Raw genomic sequence first — 20,910 nt, forward strand, 5'->3', positions numbered from 1 at the left:
AATTTTGGGAGGGTCCGGGGGGAGGGGGGGGTCAGGAATAGCCCCAGACCCCCCCAAAAACCCCCCCGGAGTCCCAGACCCCAAAATCCATCCCCCCCTCCAAAAAAAACCCCCCAAATTCTCATAAAATTGAGCTCAAAATGTGCCCTGAAATTGAGCAACAAAATCAGGCAAATTCACCCCAAATTGACCCCAAATTGACCCAAAATTCAGCCTAAAATTCAGCAAAAAAATCAGGTAAATTTGCCCCAATTTATCCCAAATTGACCCAAAATTCTGCAAAAAAAATAAGGCAAATTCACCCAAATTTACCCAAAATCCACCCAAAATTCACCCCAGTTCATAAAATCCACCCAAATTCACCCAAAATCCACCCAAATTCACCCAAAATCCACTCAAATTCACCCAAATCCCCCCAAATCCACCCAAATTCACCCAAAATCCACCCCAAAATATCCCAAAATCACCCCAGACCCCCTAAAACCCCAAAATTCCCCACAAATGACCCCAAATCCCCCCCAAATCCTCCTGAAACAGCTCAAAATCACCCAAACCTTCTCCAATCCCCCCAAAACCCCAAAAAAATCCCCAAAACCCCCCCAAAACCCCCAAAATCCCCCCAAAAATCCCCTAAAACCCCCCCAAATCCCCCCAAAACCCCCAAAATCCCCTAAAACCCCCAAAATCCCCCCAAATTCCCCCCCAAATCCCCCAAATCCTCCCAAAATCCACCCCAAAATATCCCAAAGTCACCCCAAGCCCCCCCAATGACCCCAAAATCCCCCCAAATCCCCCCAAATCCCCTCCCCCCTCACCTGGGGGTCTCCCGGGACCCCCTGGGGCTCCTCCGGCTCCTCCGAGCCCACCTGGAAAAGAGGGGGAGGGGAATTGAGGCTGGGGGCGCCCAAATCCCCCCAAAATCAGCCCAAAATCAGCCCCAAATCACCCCAAAATCAACAGAAATCACCTCAAATCCGCCCCAAATCAGCCCAAAATCACACCGAAATCAACAGAAATCAGCCCAAAATCCACCCAAAATTCCCCCCAAAATCAACACAGAATCACCCCAAATCAGCCCCAAATCCACCCAAAATCACTCAAATCCCCCCAAAATCCACCCAAAATCAACACAAATCACCCCAAATCGGCCCCAAACCAGCCCCAAATCCCCCCAAAATCACTCCAAAATCAACACAAATCACCCCAAATCCCCCAAAATCAACAAAAATCACCCCAAATCAGCCCCAAATCCCCCCAAATCACCCCAAAATCAACAGAAATCACCCCAAATCCACCCACAATCCACCCAAAATCACTCCAAAATCAACACAAATCACCTCAAATCACCCAAAATCCACCCAAAATCAACACAAAATCACCAAATCACTGAAAATCCACCCCAAATCAGCCCAAAATCCACACAAAATCACCCCAAAATCAACAGAAATCACCCCAAAATCCACCCAAAATCACCCCAAATCCCCCCCAAATCAGCCCCAAATCACCCCAAAATCACTCAAATCCCCCAAAATCCACCCAAAATCAACACAAATCACCCCAAATCAGCCCCAAATCACCCCGAATCACCCAAAATCCACACAAAATCAACACAAATCACCAAATCACTGAAAATCCACCCAAATCAGCCCAAAATCCACCCGAAATCTACCCAAAATCAACAGAAATCAACAGAAATCACCCCAAATCCCCCAAAATCCACCCAAAATCACCACAAAATCCCCCCCAAATCCCCCCAAATCAGCCTACAATCCACCCAAAATCAACAGAAATCACCCAAATCACCCAAAATCCCCCCAAAATCACAAAAAATCCCCCCAAATCCACCCCAAAATCAACACAAATCCCCCCAAAATCACCCAAATCACCTCAAATCCACCCAAATCCACCCAAAAATCACCCAAATCCCCTCAGAATCTCCCAAAATCCACCCAAACCCCCCAAATTCACCCAAAATCACCCAAATCCTCCCAAAATCGACCTAAAATCACCCAAAAATCCCCCTCAAAGCCTTCAAAGTTCCCACAAATCCCCCCAAAACGCCTCAAAATCCCTCAAAATGGCCCAAATCCCTCAAAATCCCCCAAAATCCCCCCAGATGCCCCCAATTCCCCAAAATCTCCCCAAATCCCCCCCAGAATCCCTCAAAATCTCCTAAATCTGGGCAAATTTCCAGAAATCTCCCTCAAAATTGCCAAAATCCCCCCAAATTCCCCCAATTTCCCAAAATTCCACAAAATTCCCCCCAAAATCTCCCAAAATCAGCAAAAATCCCCTCCAATCTCTGAAATTCCCCAAAATGCCCCCAAATTCCCTCAAAATCCCCCCAAAATTCCCAAAATCCTCAAATTCACCCCAAATTTCCAGAAATTCCCCAAAATCTCCCCCAAAATTCCCCAAAATTCCCCCAAAATCCTCCCAATTCCCCTCACAATCACCCAAATTTCCAGAAAATTCACGAGCTTCCCCCCCAATTTCCAAAAGCCCCCAAAATCCATCCAAAATCCCTCAAAATTCCCCCAAATTTCCAGAAATCACCCCAAATCCCAAAAATCTCCCCAAATCCCCCCAAAATCACCCAAATTTCCCCAAAATCCCCTCAAAATTCCCCCAGTTTCCAAAATTTCCACAAAATCTCCCAAAATTCCCGCAAATCCCCCAAACTCAACACAAAATCCCCCAAATTCCCCTCAAAATCCACTCAAAATTCCCCCAATCTCCAAAATTTCTACATTTCACCCAAAACCCCTCAAAATTCCCCCAAATTTCCAGAATCACCCCAAAATTCCCCCAAAATCCACCCAAAACCCCCCAAAATCAACCCAAAATCCCCCAAATTCCCACAAAATCCCCCAAAATTCCCCCGATTTCGCAAAACTCCACAGAATTCCCCCCCCAAAATCCACCCAAAACCCCTCGAAATTCCCCCAAATTTCTGAAATTCCCCCGAATCCCCCCAAATTCCCCCAAAATCCCCTAAAATCAACCCAAAATCTCCCAAATTCCCCAAAAATCCACCCAAAACCCCTCGAAATTCCCCCAAATTTCTGAAATTCCCACAAAATCCCCCAAAATCCCCCCAAAATCCCCTAAAATCAACCCAAAATCTCCCAAATTCCCCCAAAACCCCTCGAAATTCCCCCAAATTTCTGAAATTCCCCCAAAATGCCCCAAATTCCCCCCAAAATCCCCCAAAACCAACCCAAAATCCCACAAATTCCCCCAAAATCCACCCAAAACGCCTCGAAATTCCCACAAAATTTCTGAAATCCCCCCAAATTCCCCCAAAATCCCCCAAATTCCCACAAAATCCCTCAAAATTCCCCTGATTTTGCAAAACTCCACAGAATTCCCCCCCCAAATCCACCCAAAACCCCTCGAAATTCCCCCAAATTTCTGAAATTCCACAAAATCCCCCCAAATTCCCCCAAAATCCCCTAAAATCAACCCAAAATCTCCCAAATTTCCCAAAAATCCACCCAAAACCCCTCGAAATTCCCCCAAATTTCTGAAATTCCCCCAAATCCCCCCAAATCCCCCCAAAACCCCCTAAAATCCACCCAAAATCTCCCAAATTCCCTCAAAATCCACCCAAAACCCCTCGAAATTCCCCCAAATTTCTGAAATCCCCCCAAATTCCCCCAAAATGCCCCAAAACCCCTCAAAACTTCCCCAAAATTTCCAGAATCCCCCCAAATTCCCCCAAAATCCCCCCAAAACCCCTCGAAATTCCCCCAAATTTCTGAAACCCCCCCGAATCCCCCCAAATTCCCCCAAAATCCCCTAAAATCAACCCAAAATCTCCCAAATTCCCCCAAAATCCACCCAAAATCCCCCAAATTCCCACAAAACCCACCCGAAACCCCTCAAAATTCCCCCAAATTTCTGAAATCCCCCGAAATTCCCCCCAAATCCCCCAAATTCCCACAAAATCCCTCAAAATTCCCCCGATTTTGCAAAACTCCACAGAATTCCCCCCCCAAATCCACCCAAAACCCCTCGAAATTCCCCCAAATTTCTGAAATTCCACAAAATCCCCCCAAATTCCCCCAAAATCCCCTAAAATCAACCCAAAATCTCCCAAATTCCCCAAAAATCCACCCAAAACCCCTCGAAATTCCCCCAAATTTCTGAAATTCCACAAAATCCACCCAAATTCCCCCAAAACCCCTCAAAACTTCCCCAAAATTTCCAGAATCCCCCCAAATTCCCCCAAATTCCCCCAAAACCCCCCCAAAACCCCTCGAAATTCCCCCAAATTTCTGAAATCCCCCCAAATTCCCCCAAAATCTCCCAAAATCAACCCAAAATTCCCCAAATTCCCACAAAATCCACTCGAAATTATCCCGATTTCCAAAATTTCCACAAAATCCCCACAAAACCCCTCGAAATTCCCCCAAAATTTCCAGAACCCCCCCAAATCCCCCCGAATTCCCCCAAAATCCACCCAAAACCCCTCGAAATTCCCCCAAATTTCTGAAACCCCCCCAAAATGCCCCAAAATCCCCTAAAATCCACCCAAAATGCCCCAAATTCTCCCAAAATCAACCCAAAATCCCCTAAAATCAACCCAAAATCCCCCAAATTCCCACAAAATCCACTCAAAATTATCCCAATTCCCAAAATTTCCACAAAATCCCCCCAAAACCCCTCGAAATTCCCCCAAATTTCTGAAATTCCACCAAATCCACCCAAATCCCCTCAAAACTTCCCCAAAATTTCCAGAATCCCCCCAAATTCCCCCAAATTCCCCCAAAATCCCCCCAAAACCCCTCGAAATTCCCCCAAATTTCTGAAATCCCCCCAAATCCCCCCAAAATGCCCCAAATTCCCCCGAATTCCCCCCAAACCCCTCCCCCACCCTCTGCCTGCGGTCGATCCTCCCCAGCTGCAGCCGGGCCCGGCTCAGCAGGTCGAACACGCGCCCCGTGACGTCATCCAAGCCCGCCGCGACGTCATCCGACCCGCCCGTGACGTCACCGCTCCTGCCCTCCGACGCGCTTCCGGCCGTGACGTCACCTCCGGCCGCGCCCCCTCCCTCAGCGCCCCCTAGCGGCGGCGGCGCGAGGCGCGCGGGCAGCGCGAGGTGGTTGGGGCCGGGAGTGGGCGGGGCTTGGGGCGGCAGGGAGGGGGCGTGGCTTGGCGAGGCGCTCAGCGATTGGTAGATGCGGAGGTGGGCGGGGCCCGGGGTGAAGAGCGGCGCCCGCAGCAGGAGGGGGCGGGGCCGGCAGGGGGCGGGGCCTGGCGGGGTCACGTGGAGCAGCCGCAGCGTCACCGGGAGGGGGGGGAGGGGCGGCGGGGGGGGGGAGGGGGCGCTCGGTGCCACCGGGAGGGACCCGGAAGGCTCCGCGATGACGTCGCTGCCGTCGGTGACGTCACTGCCGCACTCGGCGGCCTCGCCGCCGCCGTTAAGGGAGCGGCGGGCGGCCTCGGTGACGTCACCGGAGGGACGCGCCTCGCCGCGAACGGGCTTGCTGACGTCATTGGCGGCGCGGGTGACGTCAGCGCCGTCCCAGCGGAAGGTGGGCGCTCTCAGGATGGATCGGCGGGGGGGGGAGGGGCAAACCGGGCCGGGCCCGGGGCCACCGGGAGCCTCCGGGGAGGGGCCCGGGAGCTCCTTGGGGCCCTCAGGGGGGTCCTGGGGGGGCTCGGGGGGGTCCCGGGTGGGGCTGGGGGGGTCCTGGGGGTCCCCAAAGGGGTCCCCGGGGGGATCCTGGGAGTTCTTGGGGGTCCTGGGGGGGTCCTTGGGGGGGTCCAGAGGGTCCCGGGGGTCCTCAGGGGGGTCCCGGTGGTCCCTTGGGGGGTCCTGGTGGTCCCTGAGGGTTCTGGGGAGGTCCCGAGGGTCCTTGGGGGGGTCCCTGGAGGGGTCCAGAGGGTCCTGGGGCTCCTTGGGGGGGTCCTGGTGGTCCTCGAGGGTCCTGGGGTGGTCCCCAAGGGGGTCCCGGTGGGTCCTGGGGGGGTCCCGGTGGTCCCTGAGGGTCCTGGGGGGGTCCCCAAGGGGGTCCCGGTGGTCCTTTGGGGGGTCCCGAGGGTCCTTGAGGGTCCTGGAGGGGTCCTGAGGGTCCTCGGGGGTCTCCAGAGCATCCTGGGGGTCCTTGGGGGCATCCCCGGGGAGGTCCCGGTGGTCCCCAAGGGGGTCCCGGTGGTCCCTGAGGGTCCTGGAGGGGTCCCGGTGGTCCCCAAGGGGGTCCCGGTGGTCCCTGAGGGCCCTGGGGGGGTCCCTGAGGGTCCTGGGGGGGTCCCGGTGGTCCCCATGGGGGTTCCGGTGGTCCCTGAGGGCCCTGGGGGGGTCCCTGAGGGTCCTGGGGGGGTCCCGGTGGTCCCGGAGGATCCTTGGGGAATCCCCAGCGGTCACTTCCGGGATGGGCGTGTCCGCGAAGCGTCTCGGCGGTCTGATTGGCCGAGCCGAGCGGGCGCTAACCAATGGCATCACGAACTGCCGCAAGCCCCGCCCACCGCCGCCGGCTCGAGCCCCGCCCCCTCGGCGCGCGCCGCGGGGGGCGTGGCCAGCGTCGGTCGAAGCCACGCCCACCCCGCGGCCACGCCCCCTTCTCCTCCTCCAGGCCCCGCCCCGGAAGCGGAGCAGGCGCAGGCGGGGGCGGGGCCTCGGCCGAGGGGGGCGGGGCGATGGCGAGGAGGCCACGCCCCCCGCGCGGGGGGGGGAGGGGGCGGAGCCGGGGGGGAGCCGCGAGCCTGTGGGGGAGGGGAGAGGGGGGGTCAGGGGGGATTTTGGGGGGTTTTGGGTCATTTTGGGGGGGATTTTGGGGGGGTTTGGGGTGATTTGGGGGGGGTTGGGGTCATTTTGGGGGGATTTTGGGGGATTTGGGGGGATTTTGGGGGGTTTGGGGTCATTTTGGGTGGGTTTGGGGTCATTTTGGGAGGTTTTGGGGGGTTTTAGGGGGGTTTGGGGGGATTTTGGGGGGGTTTGGGGTCATTTGGGGGGATTTGGGGTCATTTGGGGGGGTTTGGGGTCATTTTGGGGAATTTGGGGGGATTTTGGGGGGGGTTGGGGTCATTTTGGGGGGGTTGGGGTCATTTTGGGGGGTTTGGGGGTGATTTTGGGGCTCCCAGGGTGATTTTGGGGTGAATTGGGGAGGTTTTGGGGGCTCCCAGGGTGATTTTGGGGTGATTTCAGGGGGTTTGGGGGCTCCCAGGGTGATTTTGGGGTGAATTTGAGAGGTTTTGGGGGGTCCCAGGGTGATTTTGGGGTGAATTTGTGGCTCCCAGGGTGATTTTGGGGTGATTTGGGGAGGTTTTGGGGGGTCCCAGGGTGATTTTGGGGTGAATTTGTGGCTCCCAGGGTGATTTTGGGGCGATTTTGGGAGGTTTTGGGGCTCCCAGGATGATTTTGGGATGATTTTTGGGGCTCCCAGGGTGATTTTGGGGTGAATTTGGGAAGTTTTGGGGGGGTCCCAGGGTGATTTTGGGGTGATTTTGGGGTGATTTCAGGGGGTTTTGGGGCTCCCAGGGTGATTTTGGGGTGAATTTGGGAAGTTTGGGGGGGGGTCCCAGGGTGATTTTGGGGTGAATTGGGGAGGTTTTGGGGCTCCCAGGTGATTTTGGGGCGATTTTGGGAGGTTTTGGGGGCTCCCAGGGTGATTTTGGGGTGAATTTGGGAGGTTTTGGGGGGTCCCAGGGTGATTTTGGGGTGAATTTGTGGCTCCCAGGGTGATTTTGGGGTGATTTTGGGGGGTTTTGGGGTCACCGACCTCTGCGGGAGCGCCGTGGGGGGAGGGGCATCTCCAGCTCCTCGGGGAGGAACCCCCGGAACTCCTCCTGGGGTGGGGGAGGGGCGGGGTCAGCGCGGGCCACGCCCCCTCCTCTTGTGGCCACGCCCCCTCCTCTTGTGGCCACGCCCCCTCCCCCTCCCAGAAAATCCCCCAAAACCCCAAAAAATCCCCAAATTCCTCCCCCAAATCCCATCAGGACTCCCCAGAACCCCCTCAGGACCCCTCAAATCCCCTCAAACCGCCCCAAAATCCCCACAGGACCCCCCAAATCCCCTCAAACCGCCCCAAAATCCCCTCAGGACCCCTCAAATCCCCTCAAACCACCCCAAAATCCCCTCAGGACCCCCCAAATCCCCTCAAACCGCCCCAAAATCTCCTCAAGACCCCCCAAATCCCCTCAAACCTCCCCAAAATTCCCTCAAACCTCCCCAAAATCCCCTCAAACCTCCCCAAAATCCCCTCAGGACCCCTCAAATCCCCCTCAGGACCCCTCAAATCCCCTCAGGAACCCCCAAATCCCCTCAAACCGCCCCAAAATCCCCACAGGACCCCCCAAATCCCCTCAAACCGCCCCAAAATCCCTTCAGGACCCCCCAAAATCCCCTCAGGAGCCCCCCAAATCCACTCAGGACCCCCCAAATCCCCTCAAACCGCCCCAAAATCCTCTCAGGACCCCCCAAAATCAGCCCCAAACCCCCTCAGGACCTTCCAGACCCCTCAGGGTCCCCCAAATCTCCTCAGGACCCCCCAAACTCTCTCAAATCACCCCAAAATCCCCTCAGAACCTGCCCCAAACACCGTCAGGGGCCCCTAAACCCCCTCAGGACCCCCAAAATCCCCCAAATTGCCCCAAATCCCCTCAGGACCCCCCAAAATCAGCCCCAAAGCCCCTCAGGACCCCCCAAATTCCCTCAAACTGCCCCAAATCCCCTCAAGACCCCCTAAAATCAGCCCCAAACTCCCTCAGGACCCCCCAAACCCCTCAGGACCTCCCAAACCCCCTCAAACCGCCCCAAAATCCCCTCAGGACCCCTCAAATCCCTTCAAACCGCCCCAAAATCCCCTCAGGGTCCCCAAAACAGCCCCAAAATCCCCTCAGAATCCCTCAGACCCCCTCAAATCCCCCCAAAACTCCCTCAGGATCCCCCAAAATCCCCTCAGGACCCCCCAAATCCCCTCAGAATGCCCCAAACCCCCTCAGGACCCCCCAAAATCAGCCCCAAACCCCCTGAGGACCCCCCCAAATCCTCTCAGGGTCCTCCAAATCTCCTCAAACCACCCCAAAACCCCCTCAGGAGGCCCCAAAATCAGCCCCAAACTCCCTCAGGACCCTCCAGACCCCTCAGAAACCCCAAACCTCTTCAAACCTCCCCAAAATCCCCTCAAACCGCCCCAAAATCCCCTCAGGACCCCCCAAAATCCCCTCAAGATCCCTCAAATCGCCCCAAAACCCCCTTAGGACCCCCAAGACCCCCCAAAATCCTTTCAGAATGTCCCAAATCCCCTCAGGACCCCCCTAAATCAGCCCCAAATCCCCTCAGGAGCTTCCAGACCCCTCAGGATCCCCCAAACTCTCTCAAGGTCCCCAAAATCTCCACAGAAACTCCCCAAAATCCCCTTAAACCACCCCAAAATCCCCTCAGGACCCCCAAAATGCCTCCAGGACTCCCCAAAATCAGCCCCAAACTCCCTCAAATCCCCCCAAAACTCCCTCAGGATCCCCCAAAATCCCCTCAGGACCCCCCAAACCCCCTCGGGGTCCCTAAAATCCCCACAGAAACTCCCCCAAATCCCCTCTGGACCCCCCAAAACGCCTTCAAAATCCTTCAAATCCCCTCAGGACCTCCCCAAAATCCCCCCAAACCGCCCCAAAATCCCCTCAGGACCCCCCAAACCCCCTCAGGAACCCCCAAACCTCCCCCAAATCCACTCAGGACCCCCCAAATCCTCTCAGGACCCCTCAAATCCCCCCAAACCACCCCAAAATCCCCTCAGAACCCCCCAAACCCCCTCAGGAACCCCCAAATCCCCTCAAACCACCCCAAAATCCCCTCAGGACTCCCCAAATCCCCTCAAACCACCCCAAAATCCCCTCAGGACTCCCCAAAATTCCCTCAGGACCCCTCAAATCCCCTCAAACCTCCCCAAAGTTCCCTCAGGACTCCCCAAAATTCCCTCAGGACCCCCCAAACCCCCTCAGGACCCCCAAAACACCCCCGGAACCCCCTCAGAATCCCTCAAATCCCCTCAGGACCCCCCAAATCCCCTCAAACCTCCCCAAAATCCCCTCAGGACCTCCCAAATTCCCTCAGGACCCCCCAAAATCCTCTCAGGGTCTCTCAAATCGCCTCAAAACCCCCTCAGGACCCTCCAGACCCTTCAAGACCCCCAAAATCCCCTCAAACCGCCCCAAAACCTGCTCAGGACTGCCAAAAACCCCCACAAGACCCCCCAAAACCCCTCAGGAACCCCCAAACCCCCTCAGAATCCTTTAAACTCACTTAAACCGCCCTAAAATCCTCCCAGGACCCTCAAAATCCCCCCAAGCTGCCCCAAAATTCCCTCAGGACCCCCCAAATCCCCTCAGGACCCATCAAATCCCCTCAAACCACCCCAAAATCCCCTCAGGACTCCCCAAATCCTCTCAAACCTCCCCAAAATCCCCTCAGAACCCCCCAAACCCCCTCAGGAACCCCCAAATCCCCTCAAACCACCCCAAAATTCCCTCAGGACCCCTCAAATCCCCTCAGGACCCCCCAAATCCCCTCAGGACTCCCCAAATCCTCTCAAACCTCCCCAAAATCCCCTCAGGACTCCCCAAATCCTCTCAAACCACCCCAAAATCCCCTCAGAACCCCCCAAACCCCCTCAGGAACCCCCAAATCCCCTCAAACCACCCCAAAATCCCCTCAGGACCCCACAAATCCCCTCAGGACCCCTCAAATCGCCCCAAACCACCCCAAAATCCCCTCAGGAACCCCCAAACCCCCTCAGGACCCCCAAAACACCCCCGGAACCCCCTCAGAACCCCCCAAATCCCCTCAGGAACCCCCAAACCCCCTCAGGAACCCCCAAATCCCCTCAAACCACCCCAAAATCCCCTCAGAACCCCCCAAATCCCCTCAAACCACCCCAAAATCCCCTCAGGACCCCCCAAAATCCCCTCAGGAACCCCCAAATCCTCTCAAACCACCCCAAAATCCCCTCAGAACCCCCCAAACCCCCTCAGGAACCCCCAAATCCCCTCAAACCACCCCAAAATCCCCTCAAACCACCCCAAAATCCCCTCAGGACTCCCCAAAATCCCCTCAGGACCCCCCAAATCCCCTCAGGACTCCCCAAATCCTCTCAAACCTCCCCAAAATCCCCTCAGAACCCCCCAAACCCCCTCAGGAACCCCCAAATCCCCTCAAACCACCCCAAAATCCCCTCAGGACTCCCCAAAATCCCCTCAGAACCCCCCAAATCCCCTCAGGAACCCCCAAATCCCCTCAAACCACCCCAAAATCCCCTCAGGACTCCCCAAAATTCCCTCAGGACCCCTCAAATCCCCTCAAACCTCCCCAAAATCCCCTCAGGACTCCCCAAAATTCCCTCAGGACCCCTCAAATCCCCTCAGGACCCCCCAAATCCCCTCAGGACTCCCCAAATCCCCTCAGGACTCCCCAAATCCCCTCAAACCACCCCAAAATCCCCTCAGGACTCCCCAAATCCCCTCAAACCTCCCCAAAATCCCCTCAGGACTCCCCAAAATTCCCTCAGGACCCCTCAAATCCCCTCAGGAACCCCCAAATCCCCTCAAACCACCCCAAAATCCCCTCAGGACTCCCCAAATCCTCTCAAACCACCCCAAAATCCCCTCAGGACTCCCCAAAATTCCCTCAGGACCCCTCAAATCCCCTCAAACCACCCCAAAATCCCCTCAGGACTCCCCCAAACCCCCTCAGGACCCCCAAAACACCCCCGGAACCCCCTCGGAATCCCTCAAATCCCCTCAGGACCCCCCAAATCCCCTCAAACCTCCCCAAAATCCCCTCAGGACCCCCCAAGCCCCCTCCCCCCCCTCAGCCTTTTCCCGCCGCTCCCTCCCCTCCCCTCCCCCCCCCCGCCCCTCACCGTCCGGGCGGGCCTTTGGCGCTCCCCGAGCAGCGCCCGCAGGCGGCGGAGGCCGCGGCCGATGGCCACGAGCGCCCGGAGCGCGGGGTCGGGCCGGGAAGGGCCCGGGGGACCCCCGAGAGGGGTCCGGGAACGAGGGGGCCCGGGAAGGGCCCGAGGCCACGGCGGGGGCCGGGCGGGGAAGCGGCCGCGGGCGGCGGCGGCGGCGGGGCCCGCCGCCATCTTGGGCCGGGGGCGGGGCCTAGGGCGGAGCCAATGGGAGAAGGGCTGGGGAGGGAAGCAGCCAATGGGAGCGCGAGGTGGGTGGGGTTGAGGGGAAGCGGGGCCAATCAGAGCGGAGGAGGGGCGGGGCTACGGAGGCGGGAGACGGCGGGAGGAGGGGGCGGGGTTGGAGAGAACCGGAACCAATCGGAGCGAGAGGTGGGCGGGGCTACGCAGTACCGGGGCCAATCAGAGCGAGGAGAGGGCGGGGTAAAGGAGAGGGCGGGGCTAAGAAGCACCGGGGCCAATGAGAGAGCGGCTGGAGGGGAGCGGGGCCAATCAGAGCGCGCGGAGGCGGTGGGGTGGGGGGGGCGAAGGGAAGGGGCGGGGCTAAAGGGCACCGGAGCCAATGGGAGGCAGGCGGAGGGGATCGCAACCAATCAGAGCGCGGTGCGGGGCGTGGTTAGACGGGGGCGTGGCTACGGCGCAGCGGACCAATCAGAGCGCGGAGGGGGCGGGGTCAGGGAGCGGAGTGGGCGTGGTCCCCTGGAGGGGCGTGGCCAGCGCGGAAGGGGCGTGGCTTGCCCGGACGGGAGGGGGGAGGGGTCCCTGAACACCCCCCCCCAAAAATCCTTTGGAACCCCCAAAAGCCGCCCCAAAAAGCCCCAAAATCCGCCCCAAAATCTGCCCCAAAATCCGCCCCAAAATCCGCCCCAAAATCCGCCCCAAAAGCCCCAAAATCTCCTCCCAAAATCCGCCCCAAAATCCCCAAAATCCACCCCAAAAGCCCCAAAATCTGCCCCAAAATCCGCCCCAAAAATCTCCTCCCAAAATCCGCCCCAAAAGCCCCAAAATCCCCAAAATCTGCCCCAAAAGCCCCAAAATCCGCCCCAAAATCCCCTCCCAGGAGCTCCCGGGACCCTCTCGGGGATAATTTTGGGGTCCCAGCCCCTCCTGAAGTGAATTTTGGGGGTCCCAGCTCCTTTTTGGGGTCAATTTTGGGGGGGTCTCTGGAAATTTGGGGTCAATTTTGGGATCCCAGCCCCTTTTTGGGGGTCCCCGGACCATTTTTGGGTCAATTTTGGGGTCCCTGGACCCTTTTTGGTTGAATTTTTGGGGTTCCCAACCCCTTTTTGGGGGTCCCAGATCCTTTTAGTGTCAATTTTGGGGAGGATTTTGGGGGTCCCAGCTCCTTTTTGGGTGTCCCCGGACCCTTTTTGGGTCAATTTTGGGGATCCTCAGCCACTTTTTGGGTGAATTTTGGGGGTCCCAGCTCCTTTTTGGGGGTCCCTGGACATTTAGGGTCAATTTTTGGGGTCCCTCGATCGTATCTGGGTGAATTTTTGGGGGTCCCAGCCCCTTTTTGGGTGAATTTTGGGGATCCCAGCCCATTTTAGGGTCAATTTTGGGGGTCCCTGGACCCTTTTTGGTTGAATTTTTGGGGTTCCCAACCCCTTTTTGGGGGTCCCAGATCCTTTTAGTGTCAATTTTGGGGAGGATTTTGGGGGTCCCAGCTCCTTTTTGGGTGTCCCCGGACCCTTTTTGGGTCAATTTTGGGGATCCTCAGCCACTTTTTGGGTGAATTTTGGGGGTCCCAGCTCCTTTTTGGGGGTCCCTGGACATTTAGGGTCAATTTTTGGGGTCCCTCGATCGTATCTGGGTGAATTTTTGGGGGTCCCAGCCCCTTTTTGGGTGAATTTTGGGGATCCCAGCCCATTTTAGGGTCAATTTTGGGGGTCCCTGGACCCTTTTTGGTTGAATTTTTGGGGTTCCCAACCCCTTTTTGGGGGTCCCAGCTCCTTTTAGGGTCAATTTTGGGGTCCCTGGACTCATTTTGGGGAGGATTTTGGGGGTCCCAGCTCCTTTTTGGGGTCCCCGGACCCTTTTTGGGTGAATTTTTGGGTGTCCCAGCCCCTTTTTGGGCGAATTTTGGGGTCCCTGGACATTTGGGGTCAATTTTTGGGGTCCCTCGATCGTTTTTGGTTGAATTTTGGGGGTCCCAGCTCCTTTTAGGGTCAATTTTGGGGTCCCTGGACCCTTTTTGGGTGAATTTTGGGGTCCCAGCTCCTTTTTGGGGTTCCTGGACCCTTTTTGGGTCAATTTTGGGGGTCCCTGGACCCTTTTTGGTTGAATTTTTGGGGTTCCCAACCCCTTTTTGGGGGTCCCAGCTCCTTTTAGTGTCAATTTTGGGGTCCCTGGACTCACTTTGGGGAGGATTTTGGGGTCCCAGCTCCTTTTTGGGTCAATTTTGGGGATCCTCAGCCACTTTTTGGGTCAATTTTGGGGGTCCCAGCCCCTTTTTGGGGGTCCCAGCCCATTTTTGGGTCAATTTTGGGGTCCCAGCCCCTTTTTGGGCGAATTTTGGGGGTCCCTGGACATTTGGGGTCAATTTTGGGGTCCCTCGATCGTTTCTGGGTGAATTTTTGGGGTTCCCAGCTCCTTTTTGGGGTTCCTGGACCCTTTTTGGGTCAATTTTGGGGGTTCCTGGACCCTTTTTGGTTGAATTTTTGGGGTTCCCAACCCCTTTTTGGGGGTCCCAGCTCCTTTTAGGGTCAATTTTGGGGTCCCTGGACTCACTTTGGGGAGGATTTTGGGGGTCCCAGCTCCTTTTTGGGGTCCCCGGACCCTTTTTGGGTCAATTTTGGGGATCCTCAGCCACTTTTTGGGTGAATTTTGGGGGTCCCAGCCCCTTTTTGGGGTCCCCGGACCCTTTTTGGGTGAATTTTTGGGTGTCCCAGCCCCTTTTTGGGGGTCCCAGCCCATTTTTGGGTCAATTTTGGGGTCCCAGCCCCTTTTTGGGCGAATTTTGGGGGTCCCTGGACATTTGGGGTCAATTTTGGGGTCCCTCGATCGTTTCTGGGTGAATTTTTGGGGTTCCCAGCTCCTTTTTGGGGTTCCTGGACCCTTTTTGGGTCAATTTTGGGGGTCCCTGGACCCTTTTTGGGTGAATTTTTGGGGTTCCCAACCCCTTTTTGGGGGTCCCAGCTCCTTTTAGGGTCAATTTTGGGGTCCCTGGACTCGCTTTGGGGAGGATTTTGGGGGTCCCAGCTCCTTTTTGGGGTCCCCGGACCCTTTTTGGGTGAATTTTTGGGTGTCCCAGCCCCTTTTTGGGGGTCCCAGCCCCTTTTTGGGCGAATTTTGGGGTCCCTGGACATTTGGGGTCAATTTTGGGGTCCCTCGATCGTTTCTGGGTGAATTTTTGGGTGTCCCAGCTCCTTTTTGGGGGTCCCTGGACCCATTTGGGGTCAATTTTTGGGGTCCCTCGATCGTTTTTGGTTGAATTTTGGGGGTCCCAGCTCCTTTTAGGGTCAATTTTGGGGTCCCTGGACCCTTTTTGGGTGAATTTTGGGGTCCCAGCCCCTTTTTGGGGGTCCCAGCTCCTTTTAGTGTCAATTTTCGGGTCCCTGGACTCATTTTGGGGAGGATTTTGGGGGTCCCAGCTCATTTTGGGTCAATTTTGGGGGTCCCAGCTCCTTTTTAGGGTCAATTTTGGGGATCCTCAGCCACTTTTTCGGTCAATTTTGGGGGTCCCAGCCCATTTTTGGGTCAATTTTGGGGATCCTCAGCCACTTTTTCGGCGAATTTTGGGGGTCCCTGGACATTTAGGGTCAATTTTTGGGGTCCCTCGATCGTTTCTGGGTGAATTTTGGGGTTCCCAACCCCTTTTTGGGGGTCCCAGCTCCTTTTAGGGTCAATTTTGGGGTCCCTGGACTCATTTTGGGGAGGATTTTGGGGGTCCCAGCTCATTTTGGGGTCCCCGGACCCTTTTCGGGTCAATTTTGGGGTCCCAGCTCCTTTTTGGGGTCAATTTTGGGGATCCTCAGCCACTTTTTGGGTCAATTTTGGGGGTCCCAGCCCCTTTTTGGGGGTCCCAGCCCCTTTTTGGGTCAATTTTGGGGTCCCAGCCCCTTTTTGGGCGAATTTTGGGGGTCCCTGGACATTTGGGGTCAATTTTGGGGTCCCTCGATCGTTTCTGGGTGAATTTTTGGGGTTCCCAGCTCCTTTTTGGGGTTCCTGGACCCTTTTTGGGTCAATTTTGGGGGTTCCTGGACCCTTTTTGGTTGAATTTTTGGGGTTCCCAACCCCTTTTTGGGGGTCCCAGCTCCTTTTAGGGTCAATTTTGGGGTCCCTGGACTCATTTTGGGGAGGATTTTGGGGGTCCCAGCTCCTTTTTGGGTGTCCCCGGACCCTTTTTGGGTCAATTTTGGGGATCCTCAGCCACTTTTTGGGTGAATTTTGGGGGTCCCTGGACATTTAGGGTCAATTTTTGGGGTCCCTCGATCGTTTTTGGTTGAATTTTGGGGGTCCCAGCTCCTTTTAGGGTCAATTTTGGGGTCCCTGGACCCTTTTTGGGTCAATTTTGGGGTCCCAGCCCCTTTTTGGGCGAATTTTGGGGGTCCCTGGACATTTGGGGTCAATTTTGGGGTCCCTCGATCGTTTCTGGGTGAATTTTTGGGGTTCCCAGCTCCTTTTTGGGGTTCCTGGACCCTTTTTGGGTCAATTTTGGGGGTTCCTGGACCCTTTTCGGTTGAATTTTTGGGGTTCCCAACCCCTTTTTGGGGGTCCCAGCTCCTTTTAGGGTCAATTTTGGGGTCCCTGGACTCATTTTGGGGAGGATTTTGGGGGTCCCAGCTCCTTTTTGGGGTCCCCGGACCCTTTTTGGGTGAATTTTTGGGTGTCCCAGCCCCTTTTTGGGGGTCCCAGCCCCTTTTTGGGTGAATTTTGGGGTCCCTGGACATTTGGGGTCAATTTTTGGGGTCCCTCGATCGTTTCTGGGTGAATTTTTGGGGGTCCCAGCTCCTTTTTGGGTCAATTTTGGGGTCCCTGGACCCTTTTTGGGTGAATTTTGGGGTCCCAGCTCCTTTTTGGGGGTCCCACCTCCTTTTTGTGTCAATTTTGGGGTCCCTGGACCCTTTTTGGGTGAATTTTTGGGGTTCCCAACCCCTTTTTGGGGGTCCCAGCTCCTTTTAGTGTCAATTTTGGGGTCCCTGGACTCATTTTGGGGAGGATTTTGGGGGTCCCAGCTCCTTTTTGGGGTCCCCGGACCCTTTTTGGGTGAATTTTTGGGTGTCCCACCCCCTTTTTGGGGGTCCCAGCCCCTTTTTGGGCGAATTTTGGGGTCCCTGGACATTTGGGGTCAATTTTGGGGTCCCTCGATCGTTTCTGGGTGAATTTTTGGGGGTCCCAGCTCCTTTTTGGGGTCGCCGGACCCTTTTTGGGTCAATTTTGGGGGTCCCAGCTCCTTTTAGGGTCAATTTTGGGGTTCCTGAACCCTTTTTGTGTCAATTTTGGGGGTCCCTGGACCCTTTTTGGGTGAATTTTGGGGATCCCAGCCCCTTTTTGGGGGTCCCAGCTCCTTTTTGGGTCAATTTGGGGGTCCCTGGACCCTTTTTGGGGGTCCCAGCTCCTTTTTGGGCTCCCTGAACCCATTTTGGGACAATTTTGGGCGTCCCCGGACCCTTTTTTGGGGTGAATTTTTGGGGGTCCCCTCCCCCCCCCCGTTCCCAGCTGTGCCCCCCCCCTCCCCTCCCCCCCCTCCCCTCCCCCGCATTCCCCAAATTCCCAATTCCGGGATCCTCCAATGGCAGCGCGGGGGGGGTGGGGGAGGGGCCCGCGAGGGGGGGAGGGGCCTCAGGCCCCGCCCCTCCCCCCAAAAAGGGGCCCCGGGGGCTCCTCCCCCCCCAAAAATCCCCCGCGGGAGCCGCAGCGGGGATGGGGGAGGGGCTGGGCTGGGTGAGTGGGGGAGGGGAGGGGATTTGGGGGGATTTGGGGTGAATTTGGGAGGGATTTGGGGGGATTTTGGGGGATTTTGGGGGGGTTTTGGGGGGATTTGGGGGGGATTTGGGGAGATTTGGGGGAGTTTTGGGAGGATTAGGGGGGATTTGGGGTAATTTTGGGGGGATTTGGGGGAGTTTTGGGGGCATTTGGGGGGATTTTGTAGGGATTTTGGGGGATTTTGGGAGATTTGGGGCAGTTTTGGGGGGATTTGGGGGGATTTTGGGGAGATTTGGGGGGATTTGGGGGGATTTGGGGGGATTTGGGGTGAATTTGGGAGGGATTTGGGGGGATTTGGGGAGATTTGGGGGAGTTTGGGGGAATTTTTGGGGGATTTGGGGGGGATTTGGGGGGATTTGGGGGGGATTTGGGGAGATTTGGGGGAGTTTTGGGAGGATTAGGGGGGATTTGGGGTAATTTTGGGGGGATTTGGGGGAGTTTTGGGGGCATTTGGGGGGATTTTGTAGGGATTTTGGGGGATTTTGGGAGATTTGGGGCAGTTTTGGGGGGATTTGGGGGGATTTTGGGGAGATTTGGGGGGATTTGGGGGGATTTGGGGGGATTTGGGGTGAATTTGGGAGGGATTTGGGGGGATTTGGGGAGATTTGGGGGAGTTTGGGGGGATTTTGGCGGGATTTGGGGGAGTTTTGGGGGGATTAGGGGCGATTTGGGGGGGATTTGGGGGGATTTGGGTGAGTTTTGGGGGGATTTGGGGGATTTGGGGGGATTTGGGGGGGGCTGGGGGAATTTTTGGGGGATTTGGGGGATTTGGGGGGATTTGGGGGGGTTGGGGGAATTTTGGGGGGATTTGGGGGAGTTTTGGAGGGTCCTGGGGGGGGAATTTTTGCGAAATTTGGAGGAATTTGGGAGAATTTGGGGGCATCTGGGAGGAATTTGGGGCGCTCCAGGGGAGTTTGGGGGAATTCGGGGGAATTTGGGGGAGTTTGGGGCAATTTGGGGGAAATTTGGGAGAATTTGGGTGAATTTAAGGAGAATTTAGGGGCAATTTGGGGGGTCCTGGGGGAATTTGGGGAAATTGGGGGGATTTGGGCGGGTCCTGGAGGAAATTGGGGGGATTTGGGGGGAAATTTGGGGCAATTTGAGAGATTTTGGGTGGATTTGGGGGAAATTTGGGGGATTTGGGGTGGATTTGGGGGGAATTTGGGATCATTTTGGAGAGTTTGGGAGGATTGGGGGGATTTTTTGGGGGAATTTGGGAGAATTTGGGAGGAATTTTGGGGAATTTGGGGGAGTATTGGGGGATCCTGGGGGGGGTTGGGGGAAATTTGGGGGAATTTGGGGGGGCCCCGAGGGAATTTGGGGGAATTGGGAGGCGTTTGGGAGAATTTTGGGGGGATTTTGGAGAATTTGGGAGAATTTGGGGAAGTTTTGGGGGGGCTTGGGGGGAATTTGGGAGAATTTGGGGGGTTCCCGGGGCAGATTTGGGAAAATTTGGGAGAATTTGGGGGATTTTGGGGGAGTTTTGGGGCGTCTTGGAGGGGTTTTGGGGGAATTTGGGAGAATTTGGGGAAATGTGGGGGGAAATTGGGGGGAATTGGGGAGAATTTGGGATTTTTAGGGGAAAATTGGGGCAATTTGAGAGATTTTGGGGAAATTTGGGGGATTTGGAGGGGATTTTGGAGAATTTGGGAGAATTTGGGAGAATTTGGGGGAATTTGGGAAAGTTTTGGGGAGTCCTGGGTGGGTTTGGGGGGAATTTGTGAAAAATTGGGGGGGTCCCGGGGGAATTTGGGGGGAAATTTGGGGCAATTTGAGAGATTTTGGGTGGATTTTGGGGAAATGTGGGAGAATTTGGGAGAATTTGGGGGATTTTAGGGGATTTTGGAGGAGTTTTGGGGGGTCTTGGAGGGGTTTTGGGGGAATTTGGGAGAATTTGGGGAAATTTGAGAGAATTTGGGGAAATGTGGGGGGAAAATGGGGGGAATTTGGGAGAATTTGGGATTTTTAGGGGAAAATTGGGGCAATTTGAGAGATTTGGGGTGGATTTGGGGGAAATTTGGGGGATTTGGGGGGGATTTTGGAGAATTTGGGAGAATTTGGGGGCTCCTGGGAGAAATGTTGGGAAACTTGGGGCAATTTAGGGGAAATTTGGGGGAATTTGGGAAAATTAGGGGGGTCCTGGGTGGGTTTTGGGAGAATTTGGAGGAATTGGGGGGAATTTGGGGGGATTTGGGGGGATTTGGGGGGTCCTGGAGGGGTTTTGGGGAAATTTAAGGGAATTTGGGAGAATTTTGGGGAATTTGGGGGAGTTTTGGAAGGTCCTGGGTGGGTTTTTGGGGGAAATTTGGGGGAATTTGGGAGAATTTGGGGGAATTTGGGGGAATTTCGGGGAAATTTGGGAGAATTTGGGGAAACTGGGGGAATTTGGGAAAGTTTTGGGGAGTCCTGGGTGGGTTTTGGGGGAATTTGTGAAAATTTGGGGGGGTCCCGGGGGAATTTGGGGGAATTTGAGGGGGTCCTGGAGGAATTTGGGGAATTTGGGGGAGATTTGGGGGAAATTTCGGGTAATTTGTGAGATTTGGGGTGGATTTTGGGGAAATTTGGAGAATTTGGGGGGGATTTGGGAGAATTTGGGGGGATTTGGGGGGGTCCTGGGAGAAATTTTGGAAAATTTGGGGCAATTTGGGGGAATTTGGGGGAATGGGGGGGGATCCTGGAGGAAATTTGGGGGAATTTGGGGGGGATTTGGGGAAAATTGGGGGATTTTTGGGAGATTTGGGGAATTTGGGGGAGAATTTGGGAAATTTTGGGAAATTTTGGGAGAATTGGGGAGGTTGCAGTGTTTGGTTTGACCTTTGACCTTTGACCCCGGCAGGCGCTGCTGGCGCTGACGGTCATCGGGGGCTCAGGTCAGAGGTCACTCAGGGGTCACTCAGAGGTCACTCAGGGTCACTCAGGGGTCACTCGGGGTCACTCAGGGGTCACTCAGGGTCACTCAGTGGTCACTCAGGGGTCACTCAGAGGTCACTCAGGGTCACTCAGGGTCACTCAGGGGTCACTCAGGGGTCACTCAGAGGTCACTCAGAGGTCACTCAGAGGTCACTCAGGG

At 55.8% G+C, this 20,910-nt stretch overlaps 2 protein-coding genes across 2 annotated transcripts in view; one reads left to right on the forward strand and one right to left on the reverse strand.

Moving 5' to 3' along the window:
- KMT2B (lysine methyltransferase 2B) overlaps positions 1-12,086 on the reverse strand; it is a gene marked incomplete at its 5' end in the record, with an annotated part of 98,117 nt that extends 86,031 nt beyond the window's left edge. The window contains 4 exons of the mRNA XM_082299892.1: positions 816-866; positions 4,880-6,711; positions 7,728-7,794; positions 11,865-12,086. Coding sequence (XP_082156018.1) covers positions 816-866; positions 4,880-6,711; positions 7,728-7,794; positions 11,865-12,086 — 2,172 coding nt within the window. The remainder of the gene's footprint in view (positions 1-815; positions 867-4,879; positions 6,712-7,727; positions 7,795-11,864) is intronic.
- Positions 12,087-12,150: 64 nt separating this feature from the next.
- NPHS1 (NPHS1 adhesion molecule, nephrin) overlaps positions 12,151-20,910 on the forward strand; it is a gene marked incomplete at both ends in the record, with an annotated part of 55,263 nt that continues 46,503 nt past the window's right edge. The window contains one exon of the mRNA XM_082299893.1: positions 12,151-12,163. Within this exon, the coding sequence (XP_082156019.1) occupies positions 12,151-12,163 (13 nt within the window). The remainder of the gene's footprint in view (positions 12,164-20,910) is intronic.

The sequence above is a fragment of the Coloeus monedula genome (assembly GCF_965178545.1).
Source record: "Coloeus monedula genome assembly, chromosome: 35".
In the NCBI taxonomy this organism is placed as follows: Eukaryota; Metazoa; Chordata; class Aves; order Passeriformes; family Corvidae; genus Coloeus; species Coloeus monedula.